We start from the raw sequence: 14,149 nt of genomic DNA on the forward strand, positions 1-14,149 counted from the left end.
CTTGTAAATTTTTTTCAATTATAGACATGTAGGCAGGCTCATGCCTTTTGTGGATTGGACATCGTCTGGGTTGGACAATAATTGTGTGAGTTAAGCTAATATCTACTAAAGGAGGGAATTAAAAAAAAAAGCTAACCCTAAAATCTAAAATTCCTAATTCAATTTGCGCATCATGTTCGTTTAGTGAACACAAGTTGGAGCTGATGAGAGCCAAGATGCAATGAGGTTGAGATTGTTTCAATTGTCTCTAGATCTCCTTCTCCTTCAGGATCTCATAGATTCACCCTTCAGATTAAGAGTCAGATTTGAACTCAGCCATCGCCCACCACCGAGAGACACCGACTGCCTCACCCTTACACATCCACGCCCATCTCCAGATCCATCCTCAACAATGATGAAGGCTGTGTCAATCGCTCTTCCTCAACGCTCAATCTGACGGCCCTGAGTCTGTGAGTCCCTGAGTTCATGAAGGTCGAAGCCTTCTCCTCTTTTGCCTGGGTGTTCTCTGTTCTGTTTTTCTTGGGTGGTTTGTTCATGAAGTCCTCATTTATTGGTGCTCATACTCTTTAACCTTCCTTCATTTGTTGAATCATGCACGGTTGCATACTATCTTTTTCATTTGGATTGTGTTTCTAATATCTAGCTTATTTAGATGTTGTTTTGTTTCTTTGGATATTGTTATTTGCTTATTGTGGTTAGTTAGTTTGTTTATTAATTATTGTTGTTTAGCTTATGTGATTTGATATTAGAGTAATATTTTATATTATAGTGGAATAATTGAATCAGTTTTAATTTGAAAAAAATAAAAAAAAAGCAAAAGGGCCTGAAGCTCGTAGGGCCAGCCTTAAGCCCGTTATACTGAGAGCTGAGCTTCAGTATTAAACCCCTTAAAGGAAACTTGAACTTAAACGGGCTGGCCCTTTTAAACCCAAGCCCATTAAAGGTCGACCTGTTTTTCCAACTCTAATTTGAGATTATTTGTAAAGTCAGTTGAAAATTTACAAGACTTAATTGTAAATCTTAAGCCAATCATTTCTAATTTTTTTGTTGTAATATATAGATAAATCATTTAAAAAATTTATAAAAGATACTTGAGAATCTTTGTAATGTTAGTTAAAATTTACAAAAATTAACTGTGAATTTAAGTCAATCAATAAAAGATATTTTATTGTAAATAAAGATCATATTGTGATTTTATAATTCAGAGTCTGTAATTATAATTAATATTTTATGAGGTCTCTAATTGTTATTTTTTATTTTTTATTTTTGTTTGTGGGAAGGAGTTGCTAGAAGATGATATAATATATAAATTTCCGCTACACTTATTTTTTGTTCCATTTATCTACTCCAATATATATATGTATATATTGCACCTCTCTTAATTACCCTTTGATTTCTGAATGCATGGGAACTCATTGTAATACAATTGGAATCTATTCAAAGTTCAAACCTCATGCAGTCTATAGACATTTCTCCAGATAAATAAACGCAATATTTATCTTGGTTTAAATGCAAGCATTTATTTAGGTCAAAAAAGAAAAAAGGAAAAAGCAATTACTTTTGCAATGTTTCAAATGTAAGCCCTTCAATTAATTCTTTGCATATTTGATTTCTTTTTAGATTAACAATTATTCACTCCCTCGTGTATTGCACACGAAGCACTTCCTTACATAATTTATTTACTTTCATTTTATCTCACTTCTTTGTACATTAATATTTAGGCAGTTGTAATCATGCTTTCATATTTTACGTAACAACATATAGTTAAAATTACTTTACATAAATTATGTTTAAAGCACTTCACAGTAGATTTCAAATAACATTACCTTGCACCAAAGTTGTCCATTACATTCACACGGAATACAAAAAACATCACAGAGTATGACAACAAAAAATTCACACAAAATAAAGAACAGTTCATAAATATTGCTGCAGAAGGAGTACTGCGAACAAAACAAAGTGCCAAAAATGTCTGATTTCTGTGCAAAAAAAAGTTTTGAATAATAGTATAGCTGAGCTCAAAATCTTTCAAAATTTCATGACTCATATAAGATGAACAAATCTTCCCGCCGTATAAATTAAAACTGCAAACAAAACAAAGTGCCGAAAACGTCTAGTGGTGCTGGACAAAAGAAAAATGTCCAGTGGCTATCTTATCAGTCAGAACCACAAATCTTGCAGGGAAGGAAATGACTGATAATATGCCTTAGTAGTTCTCTGTCACAAGAGGATCATAATCATATTCTTCTCCTGCTTTCACAAATCTACCTTTTACACGTTTTCTAGTATCAGCTCTTGCTTTGCGAGACGCGTACCTTATTTGTTTACTAAACCTGCATATCATAAATGAGCATACCAGCCAAAGAACAATTGCAACCAGCCAACAATTTCTCAGTGTCTAATTCAGAAAATGAATTCGACTAGTACGTGTGTCTCTAGCTAGACCTGCGAAAGATTAAAATATACCTACTATATATTTTTAGGTGTCTGAGAAATTTACCTGTCCCAGTGTACAACCAGGATGTGCAGCAAATAATGTGAAAGAGGGAGTGTGTTTTAAGGTCTCAAAAACATTTATATGTTCAATATACCCTATAACACAGGCACGCACTTGGATAACTAGCAAGGCACTTACGTTCGAGTCTTCTTTTTCTCAATGTATCTCATTTTAGCTTTCTCCCTTGCTTGTGGGCATGTAGACCCCAAATTTGATTCCCATGGTGTATCAACTGTCAATAGTGTTGGTGATAACCCACAATCTTGAAACTCAGAAGTGGCACAATCCTGAAAATCCGTAGTGGTAGTGTCACTATCACAATTGATGGTGGGCAATGATAGCGGCATACTTGAATGAACTTGACCCTGAGGAAATCCCATATTCATTTCTCCGTTGCAGCTAGGATTCATAAGTACACAATTTGCATTTCTGTTCATCCCCTGGATCATAGAACCTGATCCACCTTCCCTGGATGATTGAAAACCCACGCAACCTTGCTGGACTGATGATGATGCCTGAAACAATCAGATTGCCGACTATTAGTTTCGTGCATCACTAGTAAATTACCTAGTTTTTTTGGAGGGACAAATAAAAAGGAAAGCAGAAGAAACTAGCCCTTTTCTTTAATTTCGCCTGCTAGAGAATGATAAAAGAAGCTATGAATTGCAGGACAACCTCCATGGTATTCTGAATAAGGCCATTAGATTCTGTAACTGATAAGTTTTTTTCGATTAATAGACAATCCAATCCTCCATCCTCCAGCTGGTAACCAGTGGCGCCTTGGGAGCAATCAAACATTTCATTAGCACTTTCAAAGTTCAATTGAACACTGTCCATGTTAAGAGCTTCACAGAGGTCGTCAGCCTCGGAAATTCCAATGTCCTTGGAATCGTGAAATCCCTGCATCTCACCAGTTTTGGGAGAAAATAAACTTGGATCAGCTTTGGTTGAGAAGGATAACGCAGTAATCATAGGATTGATTGAACTTAACAACCTTACATTAATCATACTTCTAATTTTGAAAATTCTAAATACTACTCCTTAAACTATTTTAGTACTTCTCGCCCTGTGAAATAATGGAATACCCTATGTGTCAATGAACTTTGGACTGTGTGTGATATCCTGAAAAAGTAGAATACACGCACTGTTAATAACTAGAATAGTAGAGTACAAAAGTAAAACAAATCAATACCTTTGGCAGGAGTTTAGAGTCTTGAGGAAATAAAACTGGTTGATCTCTGCAATAGGGCATGAAATTTGGATTTGGTTGAAGGATTGAGGATTGAGGCATCTTAGGGTCATACTTTGTGCAAGATTCAAGTTCACTCAACTTGCCACCGACGGATGCATCATTGTCATCTAGCTGCGCGAAACAGATGCTTTCATTCTTTGGCAAGGAATTAAAAGATCCCCAACTACGAGGTAAACCGCTCGAGGTAGAGTCAAAAGCAAAGGGCCAGATCCTACACATCTCAGCGAAAGACGGACAACCTGTGTAACTAAGCAACATCAGACGCCTGTGTCCTAATCCCAGACAGACATTTCGATTACAATCACAACCTTGACACAGAGACATTTTATCATCCACGCAGTGGACAATCGCTGGTTGGGCTTGGCATTTGTCACATACCAGCGAGCGAGGATGTCTGCGCGACAAAGCGTTGGCAGAGTGAACATAAGCATCACAATTCAAACAGAGACGCGCAGAATCACGCTTGCAATACACCACAGCTCTTACCACTACACATAACTCGCATAGAGAATCCATAATCCTCCGTCCCCTCACTCCTTAATTATTCTTGTTCATTTTACTAAATTGCTTTTCAACACAGCTTATGGTTATATTTATTCTGTTTCTCCATCGTCGAACTCTTTAATCTTCCTGTAACGAAAGCTACGAGGTGTCACCTGACAATACATGACACGTACACCTTTATCTTTGTAACTGAAATTAAAAGATCAGCTGTTTTAATGCTACGTGTTATATAATTGCGTGTGAAGTGAACATCAGAATAAACAGGACGATGAGCTTTATGCGAATGCTGCTAAGAATGCCGCCCAGGAACAGCTGGAAGAATGTGAGCTGATCGATGTCTAGAAAATTTGAAAGTTGTTTTACTGGGCTGTGAACGATGAGAAGGTAGCGAATGATGATGAGTTGAGCGAGAGAAGGAAGAAGGAGATGGTTGAATGGGAAACTATTTACAGAAGTGCTTTTTCTACGCTTCCGTAATTTCTGTCACGTGGCGAAATCTGGGGTTTGAAGAGAGGATCTGAGCTGGCTTGGGAGGAGATCCTGGGGGGAAATCGGTATAGTCAGCGCCTGCTTTCTCGGCCGCAGTAAAAAAATAAATAAATAAAGAATATATATATATATATATATATATATCTCCTAGTTAGCTTAGCAGTCGCGTTATGGGCGAGATATGTGTAATAATTTCGAGGCTTCTCCGGGAAGGAGGACACGTGGGGTTTGTTAGATCACGGTTTCTTTTTTTGATCGACTTGTTGCATAACAGTTTCTAAAAAACTAATCGATGTCGCCTAATTTATATTCTTTATATGCTATTTAAAAATAATTTAAATAATATAGATTGATAACACTTTTTTTTTATCAAATCACTCTAAATTCGGGAGTGATTTCAAATTCCAACAAATAAAAACAATTAAACACGCATTGAAAAAGATAATAATGCTTTTTTATAACATGGTTGCATTTTTTTAAATAAAAAATGGTTTTCTTTTAAATGTGCTTGTATTTTGTTTTTGTTAGGATGAATCTTTTTGTTTTTATTTTTATTTTTGCCTGGGATAAGTCTTTTTATTTTTTCTGGCAAAAAAAGATTCTTTTTATTTTTACACTTAAACAATAATGTTCATACGTTCCGTTAGGATTTAAAACGAACTGTATTGGCAAATATACGTAGAACTCTCCTAAACGATATGGCAAATGTACGATCTCTGTCCATTTTACAAATGCAAAGCCGATGGGCACACACTCGTCTTTTAAATGTTGACGTTGACCATAATGCAATTGAAATAGCTGTTAATTAAACCCGCTAGCTACTCTATGACTCAGTGCCTTTAATTTCTAGTTTACTACTATGCTTTAAACTAGAAGGCACGCGTTTAAAATAAAAGCTGTCATCCGGAGAGTTGGGGAAAATTTCTCCTTAAATGCCAATTTAAATGGAAATTAGCATAGGAAAATGGAATATGATAAAAAAAATTGACAGGGTATAAAGTCAATGACAAAAAAGGTGCAACTGAAGGCTATAACGTAATTTTTGTCCACCTTTTTATATTATGTATATTGTTTAAAATATGTATTGCAATGATTTTAATGTAACTTATTTTGAATCCACGTTCATTAAAAATAAAATTCGTATCATGGTAAGTTATTTGATTTCAATTAAAAGTTTAATTAAACATACCACGAAAAATAGCTGTATAGCTGGTTATTGGTGATTTAATTATTTCTGTTTTCCCCTGTTTAGGGCCGAACCTTGAACAAAAATTAATGCCATTTTTTTAAGAACAAAAGAGCCAAAACCAAGCTGAAGTAGGCCACGTTTTCCAATATCTGGTGACCTTAATGGAACTACAACATTTTATTTGAGTAGCCTTGGGCACATCAAATCTTGTGATTGCGCAGTAGGGGCCAGGACTGTTCTTCTTTCGTGTTGGCCCGACACGACGTTGCCAGACTGTATATTCTTGGGCAATTTATTGTTTTCTTCTGTCACAAGTACGACATGAAACTGGGACCCCTGTTGGTGGATTTTCGTGGCACAGCCAGGATCTATCTATCCCTGATTCCCTTCCCTCCACAGTCCACACCCTACCATTCCATCACCAGACTCCCCGATAGCAAAAGATGCTAAATTTCTCATGTGTCAGGGCATATGTGAACGTGTCAGCCATCCACTGAGTGGTTCGTTCAAACCAGATAACGAGCAGACATGAAACATGAGACTCGGTACTCTTGCTCTTGCTCTTGACCACTCCAACCGTAATTCTCTCGGTGAACCCACTCGATGGCCTAAATGTTAGCAGCCGCAGAGTACAGCAACCATACCGGCCGGCAGCTGCAGCCGGAGACGAGCCAGAGCGAGCTCAGCTTACCTAGAGTGCTCTGTGTCCTATCTTCCATGATAGAGAAGCTGGTGGCACGAAATGACAGGCTCGTTGATGGCCTGGACCAGCAGCTCGACGGGCTGTGCTGTGGCTCTGTGAGACTCGGGAAGAGCTTGAAACCCTTTCATGGTGTGAGAGCTCCGAGCATAAGCATACCCAAGTATTTGGAGAGGATTTACAAGTACACTAGTTGCAGCCCATCTTGTTTCGTGGTTGGTTATGCGTATATAGACAGGCTCATACATAGGCACCCTGACTCGCTTGTGGTATCCTTGAATGTACACAGATTGATAATTACCAGCGTCATGGTTGCTTCCAAGATGCTGGATGATGTGTGAGTCGCATTCTCTGAACTTTCTCCTTCAATTCGACTGTACAAATTTCACCATCTTTTTGTCTCTCTCTGTTGCAGACATTATGACAACGCGTTTTATGCTCGAGTGGGAGGAGTGAGCAACGCTGAATTAAACAAGCTTGAAATAGAGTTGCTCTTTCTATTAGATTTTGGAGTGATGGTAAGCTCTCGGGTTTTCGAAGGCTACTGCTTGCACTTGGAAAAAGAGATGCTTGTGAATGGGACAGGCATGAAGATTGAGAGAGCATTGGTAGCCAGCGCTGTAGATGACCCTGAGACCGAAATATCAGTTGAAGATCGTTTTAACTCTTCCCCATCATCTTAAATTGTGCTTGCGGGCTGACCTAATGACCTTGAGTCATTTGTTTTGCTGAATTTTGGGTCCCCTGCTTCCCTCCTCTTTTCATTCTTCCTCGTTTTCATAATCTTCTCAAATCGTGTCACACCTTTCTATTCCTGCGGAAAAAGGATGAAGCTTGTAGTTCATGGAATCCATACGAGTAGTGTCAACTTGGCTATAATCGAAATTTGTTAGTTATTAAAATTGGAGCAATGTTGAATAGCCTCGGTGGCTATCTTCTATCTCATCCATTATCAATGATATGTGGGTTTTCAACTTGGGCAAGTCTGAATCCCTATTTGCAGAACATCAATGCTCAAATACTTATCTTTCGTGCACCTCCCGGTTGAAGTGGAAGGCTAGGTGTGAAATTATATCTTTTCGTATACAAAATGCTAAGCCCTTTAATAATTCTGACCAGGCTTTTTCTTTTCTTTCTTTTTTTTTCCCCCAAGAAGCAAGGTGGTTTTCGGATGAGATTTGCGAAGTTAAATGTAGAATACCATCAGTATTGTATGGATAGTATAAATTATTTGTATTCAATTTCACAAATCTAATTCTCTACAGATATGAATATGAGGCATGGGAAGAATAAATTAGGTTTTCAATTGGCAGATGGCCTGTATTAGCTTTGGAATGAAATCTTCTTTTTAATGTCTTGAAAAATGTGATTTAAATTAAAAGGGGGAGGAAATTAACTTGTTAAACTACGGAAGTATGGAAAATTTAACGCATTCTAGCATATTCTGTCAAATGACTAGATGCTAAAAATGTCAGAGGAAAATAAGAAATACTAATGGAATCTTGTTCCTTCTTTCTTTCCATTCTTGTTCTCATATCTCTCCATGTGTCACCTAATTTTTTTACTTTAAGATTACATCATGACGCATGATAATACAAGGAAGTGACTTATTAGCGAGCCTCCTGATTAAGGGAATGCCTTTATTGCATCCTGCCTTCAAAGATGGAAGGCGAAAAATAAACTCCTAATCTCTGTCAAAAAAATTTCAAGACAGACATCACAAGGCTTCGGATATATTCAGCAGCCAATATAGAGAAAATAAAATAGTTAGGACCCTAAATAATGCTTACATATAAATCCCATCATTCGAGTCTTGCATGTCCAAAAAAAATGGCATGAGCATGTTAAATGAAACTACTTTGGATAAATTATTACACAAATCTTGGCAATTATAATTTCTTTTCTACAAGTTAGATCAGATAGAGATAGAGCATCAGCAACCCATGGAAGTTAATATTAGTTAACAAAAAATAGAAGCCGATCCTTTTGAATAACAATTTAATTCTCTGACAATCAAGTTAATTTTGTATTAAAAAAGGCATCTTGGTTCATAAAAAGTAATTTTTTCCCCATGAAGAAGGTTCATAAAAAGTAATTAATCCATCAGGAAGAAACGTCAAAAGGATAATCTAATGCATAAAAAATCCAGACGAAGAAATGCAAATAAAAAGAAGATGAAAACGAAATCGAGGAGAAACCAGATGAAATAAATACACGCCCCGTAAAGGCAAATGGAGTGGAAAGAGTCATAGGGTTCAAAAATAGACAGACAGAAGTCTTCTTGTATCGAAAGCTTCTGGATTCTGAACGTAGTTTCTCGTTCGGGCACTACCAAGTGATTATCGAGGAAGGTGCTACGAATTTAAGCTATCCTCTGAAACCTCATCGGTCTGGAACAAGAAGAATCTTTTCGGGCCAAAAAAAAAACAAAAGAAAAAAAGAAAGAGGAATCTTTGGTCAGGCGGACTGTTGGAGGAAGTCGGTATACGATGGCCGACACCTCGAAAGAAGAGCCGCTCCCCCTGATCAAGCGTATGATATCTTTTCTCACGATGAGGTATCTAATCTCTTTGCAATCTTGCTTCATACTATGGTACTTTTGCTCATCTTAGCTTCCTTTTTAATGTCCACTTCATGGATCTAATGTACATTCTGTCGTACACAAGAATGCTGATTTTTCTGTGTATTTTATCCCCTGGGGTTTTCTCTCTCTGGTGCTTTCTTCTCTTTGGAGTTGTTTTTATTCGCAGCTAGTTCAGAGTATAGTTTGTTGTGGTAGTATGATTCTTAATTGACAGTTTATATGATCCGTGGCCTGGTAAACGACGTTAAGCATTTAAGACAAAAAAATGAAGAATAATTTATTCATACCGGGTAATCCTAGAAGAATCAAGCGCAGGAAGCGCATAGTGTGGCTGGCTGCTAGCAATGATAATGTAGGGTGAAATTTGACTGCTTGAAAGCTTATATCTCTTTGGGCTTAGGGAGGGAGAAGTTTTCATGCTCATTTTGTTGTCTAAATGATGCCAAGTGCACATATAGCATGAAAGATCTCTTCTATGTTGTTCGCTTTGTTACATATTAATTATGTACTTTCGGAATTAATGTTTTTCCTCCTTGTCTCTCAACCCTGTCTTTTTTAAGCATATGTAATCTTCAATAATGCCTTAGTTTTTTGGTAGTTTATTTATGCTTCAATTTGTTTAACGAGTGTCTCCTTTTCATCTTGGAAGTGTAATAACAAGTAACAGCCATCTTTAAATTGGGTAACTTTTGAGCTCATCAAAATGCTTCACTTGGTATTAGGATTCACGTTCTATTGGGGCAGTTGCGGGTCTTGCTGTTTTAGTTTTCTTCACTTGGAGACTATTGAGATCCCCTAGTGGATCTCAACGTAGGCAAAGGAAGCGACAAACTGCTGCACCTGATGCTTCTGGTGTAAATACTCAATCTAGTGCCTCATTGACTGCATCTGGGGTTTGTTCACCGTTAGATGTTTCAAGGGCACAAAATGTTGTTGATGGGTTTGTACAGCCAGTAAAGGTAAACATGCTTGTCACTGCACTTTGCTTCAGACAATACATAAATTATTTAGGATTAATGCTTGGCAAATTGGATTGCTTTTCAAATGATGGACACTCTTGGCTTGCTTATTCCTAAATCTTTCCAGCCAACCTTGGGGCAGATAGTTCGGCAGAAGTTGAGTGAAGGAAGAAAGGTAATTATGCATATCCTTGCTTGTAATTTCTTGAACAAGCCTTTTTTTTTTTTAAAAAAAAAAGAAAGAATAAAAAGACCATCGCAGTATGTTTACAGATGTGCTCTTGCTTTAAAAAGAACCTGATTTCAAATTATGGTAAACTTTGATAAGATACGATTTAGAAAGAAAAAGAACAAAAATCTTGTGATAAACATCTAGTCACGGATAAGGTGCATCGAGTCTTCTATCACATTGCATCCAAAAGGGTAATTCTGCACGATCGTTAGTCCTCTCCTTTGTCTCAGCTCGTACGTTTGTGCTTTTACATTTGTAAACAGGCGTAGAAGATTTTAAGTTTTACACTCTGTTCTGGATCAAATTTTTCTGTCTTGCATGGTAAAATTTTATGACTTAGTCTGTGTCATATGCAGGTAACTTGTAGCCTTCTAGGAGTGGTCTTTGAGGAAAGTAGTCCAGAGGAGCTTCAGGTAGTACAATTATCCTTTCTTCTTTCATTTTGTTCGAAGACATCAATATGGATAAACAGATCAATGTGGTTCATTCTACTTTTGCCAGAGACAAGCTACTGTGAGGTCTTCTGTGCTGGAAGTGTTGTTGGAGATTACAAGATTCTGTGATCTATATCTTATGGAACGAGTTCTGGATGATGAAAGTGAGGTGTGTTATTTGACAGTCTAAATCACTTAACCTCACGTATTATTTGATGAGCATAATGGACTGGATGAGCAATACTTCACAGTATATGCAGCAAGACCATTTTCCTATGTAGTGGTTCAGCATTGTTATTTTAGAACTGATGGTACTGTAATGAACTAAGATATTCTATAGATTTTTGAGGTAAAAATTTTTACGTTGGGAGTATCTTTAATGCCTGGAACTTGTTCTGTAACCATCATTGATGTCACGTCAGACATGTGATATGTCCATTTATATCATTTCTCTTTAACTTTCGATCAGCTCATATATCCTGCAAGGCAGATCATAATAGTGGTAACAGCTATATGCATCAAATGTTTCAAGGTTGTATTTTTCTCACTGCTGTTAATATTTCGTCCAAAGTAAGATTGATTACAGGCCACTTTATAATGATTTTACGTTGCTATATTGACAATGTTCAAAAGTTTACAGTCTATTATAAATTGTTCTGCAGAAAAGAGTTCTTGTAGCATTAGAAGAGGCTGGGGTTTTCACTTCAGGTGGTCTGGTCAGGGACAAGGTCTGAGAATTCAAACCTACTAAAACCTTTTTATTCCACTAGGCTTAGCCATCTTCTTTGTATGGCATTGATGGGTATTTTGTCAGCCTTGAGTATGTGCAACTTTTATTCAATTAATTTTCCACACTAGTAGAATGTTTTGATGGATGGTAATGAAGGGGAAGGGAAAATTTCATTGAAACTTTTACTTTGCATCGGAGTTTTTAATAGTGATGGAAAGATGATGAAGGATTTGGTTTCCAAAATACTTGAAAGTTCCTTTTGTCTTTATACTTTCATGTTTCCCCAATTTGGAGGATGTTGGAAGACGTTTTCTCCGGCAAGGGGAAGGAAATTATCATTTGACCACCCCTTTTTGCTCCACTTCTTTCCTTCCATTTTCCTTAGATTTCTTCACTCCCCCTCGCCTCCAAACTCCTAAATTTTCTCTCTATTTCAGTAGAAGTGTATTCATATTTGTTCTGAACTTCTGATAGTAAACATCGCATGTGATTAGAATTTGCATTAACCTTTGTTATACCACGACATCTTTTTCAGAGATGATCTAAAGGACAGTGATGCTAATTTAAGGAGCATCCCTATAGAGAGATCCTGAAGGATTTAATTCGATGGTTCTTTTGGGAAAGAGTCATGATAGATGTTGGAAGGACCCAAAACAAATTCAGTATGGAGTTGTTCTTTAGAAAATAATTTGTCAGAGGAGATGGTGAGGATGACAAGGGGTTCTAATGAAGAAAAACTTTGTACCTTAGTGGTCATTTTCCCATTGTTTCTCCAGTGTTTTTTTTTTTTTTTCCTTTCAAGATATCCTTGGGACCTGGAATTCTACACTTTGATCTTGCATGAATTCTAGTGATTGTATATTTGATGCGCTCAACAAATCAGATTGAAATTGCAGACTATGTAAATGTATAGTAATTTATGGAATTGTGATGTGTTCAACTTCTTCTGTGCAACTTGTAAAGTTCTGATATTGATAATTGTTGCTGCCTACTTTTTCTCAAGGTTGAAGTAACTTTTTGTCACGTACCTTTATACCGGCATCTGCATGCAGGTCCTCTTCTGTAGCACAGAGAATGGGCGGTCATCATTTGTTCGGCAGTTGGAACCAGATTGGCATGTTGACACAAATCCGGAAATTATCTCTCAGTTAGCTGTATGTTGTTAGAAACTTAAATTTACATTCATCTGTTATTTTGTACATACTTTGATATTTTGTGCATACTTTGATATAATACACTTAATGTCATTTCTTTCTAGGCTGAAATTCTGTCATGCATATATATATGTATATATATATATTTATATATCTCATGGTTAACAAATCATGTTGCAGAGGTTTATCAAGTACGAACTTCATGTCTGTCCTTTTAGAACCGAACGAACTGCTGCTAATGTGTTCAGTGCTTCATCCCTGGAACAGTTCTTTGGATCTATATGAAACTCAATCTACTAGAAGATGAATTGTTATTCGTGAAGTTGATTTCAGTTGTTTCCTTCTGGATCTTGGCCTCTAGCGACCATACTAGGTAGATTTTCTTCAAACTTGTGAGGGTGTTGTCCCTGGGTCTTCAGATGAATACCGTGCATCCGTATCAAAGAAGAAATTTTAATCTTTTTTTTTTTTGCCCTTTATACTTGAGCTTTGTGCAATATATTGGATCAAATGATATGCCACTGTATAAAAATGGTCGTCATCCTTACTTTACAGGCTATAGAAAAGTCCCTCTTTTTTTTTTTTTTGACAAAAGAAAAATCTATTGATCCTTATTTGTACAGCCACGAAACATAGTATTTTTCTCTTTATATTTGTAGTTGGTCATGTTTCTGGCATTAGAATTCACTGTTTCAAATCAACGATGTGATAACCTAATCAGCATTCGTGCCAGTTTGAAACTGTTTTCTGGCTGGTGGTTCATTTGCATATATATGAAAAGTAATAGGGTGAAGGTGTATATTTGCTTTTGATGTATTTCCTGAGGAGCATTCAGCATTTTGACATTTTTGTTGGAGTAATTTTGTTCTTAAAGTTATTAAAATGAAGCATTTTTGTTTTTTTTGTTAAATTTTTTTAATGATCAATGTTTGAGGTTAGTGTGAAATTTTGACGAAAATAGTAAAAATATTTCGTTTTAATAACTTTAAAGGTAAAATTGTTTAAACAAAAATGTTAGGGTATTAAGTGCTCTTTATAAAATACATTAAGAGTAAAAATATACTTTAACTCAAAGTAACATCAAGATTAAAGAGTCATGATGTCTGTAGAAGCAGGGCATTACATGAAATTTGGAAATTGACCCAAACAATGATCAGAGGGAAAAAGAAGACAAAACATCCGCTTGCCAACTTTGATTGTTTCATTGTGCTGTGTTTTTCAACTACAATTCATGCATACATGCACCCACCCACCCCATAAGCATTGTAAAGGAAAGAAAAATGAGCAAATATGGAATGTGTATGGATGTACCGTAAAATTATAAATTATGCCATAAGTACTTACATTTGGGTTAGGAGATGAAGTATTGATGGATATTGCTTTTCTTTTTTATCCCATGTTATTTTTAAATTTAAATATTCATTT

At 36.4% G+C, this 14,149-nt stretch overlaps 3 protein-coding genes across 9 annotated transcripts; 2 read left to right on the forward strand and 1 right to left on the reverse strand.

Annotated features, from left to right (window-relative positions):
- Positions 1-1,921: 1,921 nt before the first annotated feature.
- Positions 1,922-4,290, reverse strand: LOC129316359 (putative zinc finger protein CONSTANS-LIKE 11). 5 transcript variants are annotated; one of them, XM_054960741.1, is made up of 6 exons: positions 4,236-4,276; positions 4,058-4,143; positions 3,690-3,988; positions 3,173-3,403; positions 2,636-3,012; positions 1,922-2,333 (listed from the first exon to the last, which is right to left on the reverse strand). In XM_054960741.1, exons 2-6 carry the CDS (start codon positions 4,071-4,073, stop codon positions 2,207-2,209), a joined length of 1,050 nt encoding a protein of 349 aa, XP_054816716.1. In that variant the 5' UTR covers positions 4,074-4,143; positions 4,236-4,276; the 3' UTR covers positions 1,922-2,206. The 5 variants fall into 5 exon arrangements, with proteins under 5 accessions (XP_054816716.1, XP_054816714.1, XP_054816715.1 ...); XM_054960739.1 differs by having other exon boundaries at positions 4,058-4,290; XM_054960740.1 differs by having other exon boundaries at positions 3,690-4,143; positions 4,236-4,270.
- Positions 4,291-6,319: 2,029 nt separating this feature from the next.
- Positions 6,320-7,605, forward strand: LOC129316092 (cyclin-U1-1). The gene is made up of 2 exons (XM_054960353.1): positions 6,320-6,968; positions 7,047-7,605. The coding sequence occupies exons 1-2, from the start codon at positions 6,544-6,546 to the stop codon at positions 7,312-7,314; spliced, it is 693 nt and encodes a 230-aa protein (XP_054816328.1). The 5' UTR covers positions 6,320-6,543; the 3' UTR covers positions 7,315-7,605.
- A 1,188-nt stretch (positions 7,606-8,793) lies between these two features.
- LOC129314940 (peroxisome biogenesis protein 22-like) lies at positions 8,794-13,540 on the forward strand. 3 transcript variants are annotated; one of them, XM_054958419.1, is made up of 8 exons: positions 8,794-9,187; positions 9,936-10,174; positions 10,302-10,349; positions 10,763-10,819; positions 10,908-11,009; positions 11,503-11,568; positions 12,623-12,724; positions 12,905-13,540. In XM_054958419.1, the coding sequence occupies exons 1-8, from the start codon at positions 9,121-9,123 to the stop codon at positions 13,007-13,009; spliced, it is 786 nt and encodes a 261-aa protein (XP_054814394.1). In that variant the 5' UTR covers positions 8,794-9,120; the 3' UTR covers positions 13,010-13,540. The 3 variants fall into 3 exon arrangements, with proteins under 3 accessions (XP_054814394.1, XP_054814395.1, XP_054814393.1); XM_054958420.1 differs by having other exon boundaries at positions 8,795-9,224; positions 9,938-10,174; XM_054958418.1 differs by lacking the exon at positions 8,794-9,187 and adding an exon at positions 9,466-9,567 and having other exon boundaries at positions 9,938-10,174.
- Positions 13,541-14,149: the final 609 nt, after the last annotated feature.

This window comes from Prosopis cineraria, unplaced genomic scaffold, assembly GCF_029017545.1.
Source record: "Prosopis cineraria cultivar Desert tree isolate PC_DT_omini unplaced genomic scaffold, ASM2901754v1 PC7, whole genome shotgun sequence".
Taxonomy (NCBI): Eukaryota; Viridiplantae; Streptophyta; class Magnoliopsida; order Fabales; family Fabaceae; genus Prosopis; species Prosopis cineraria.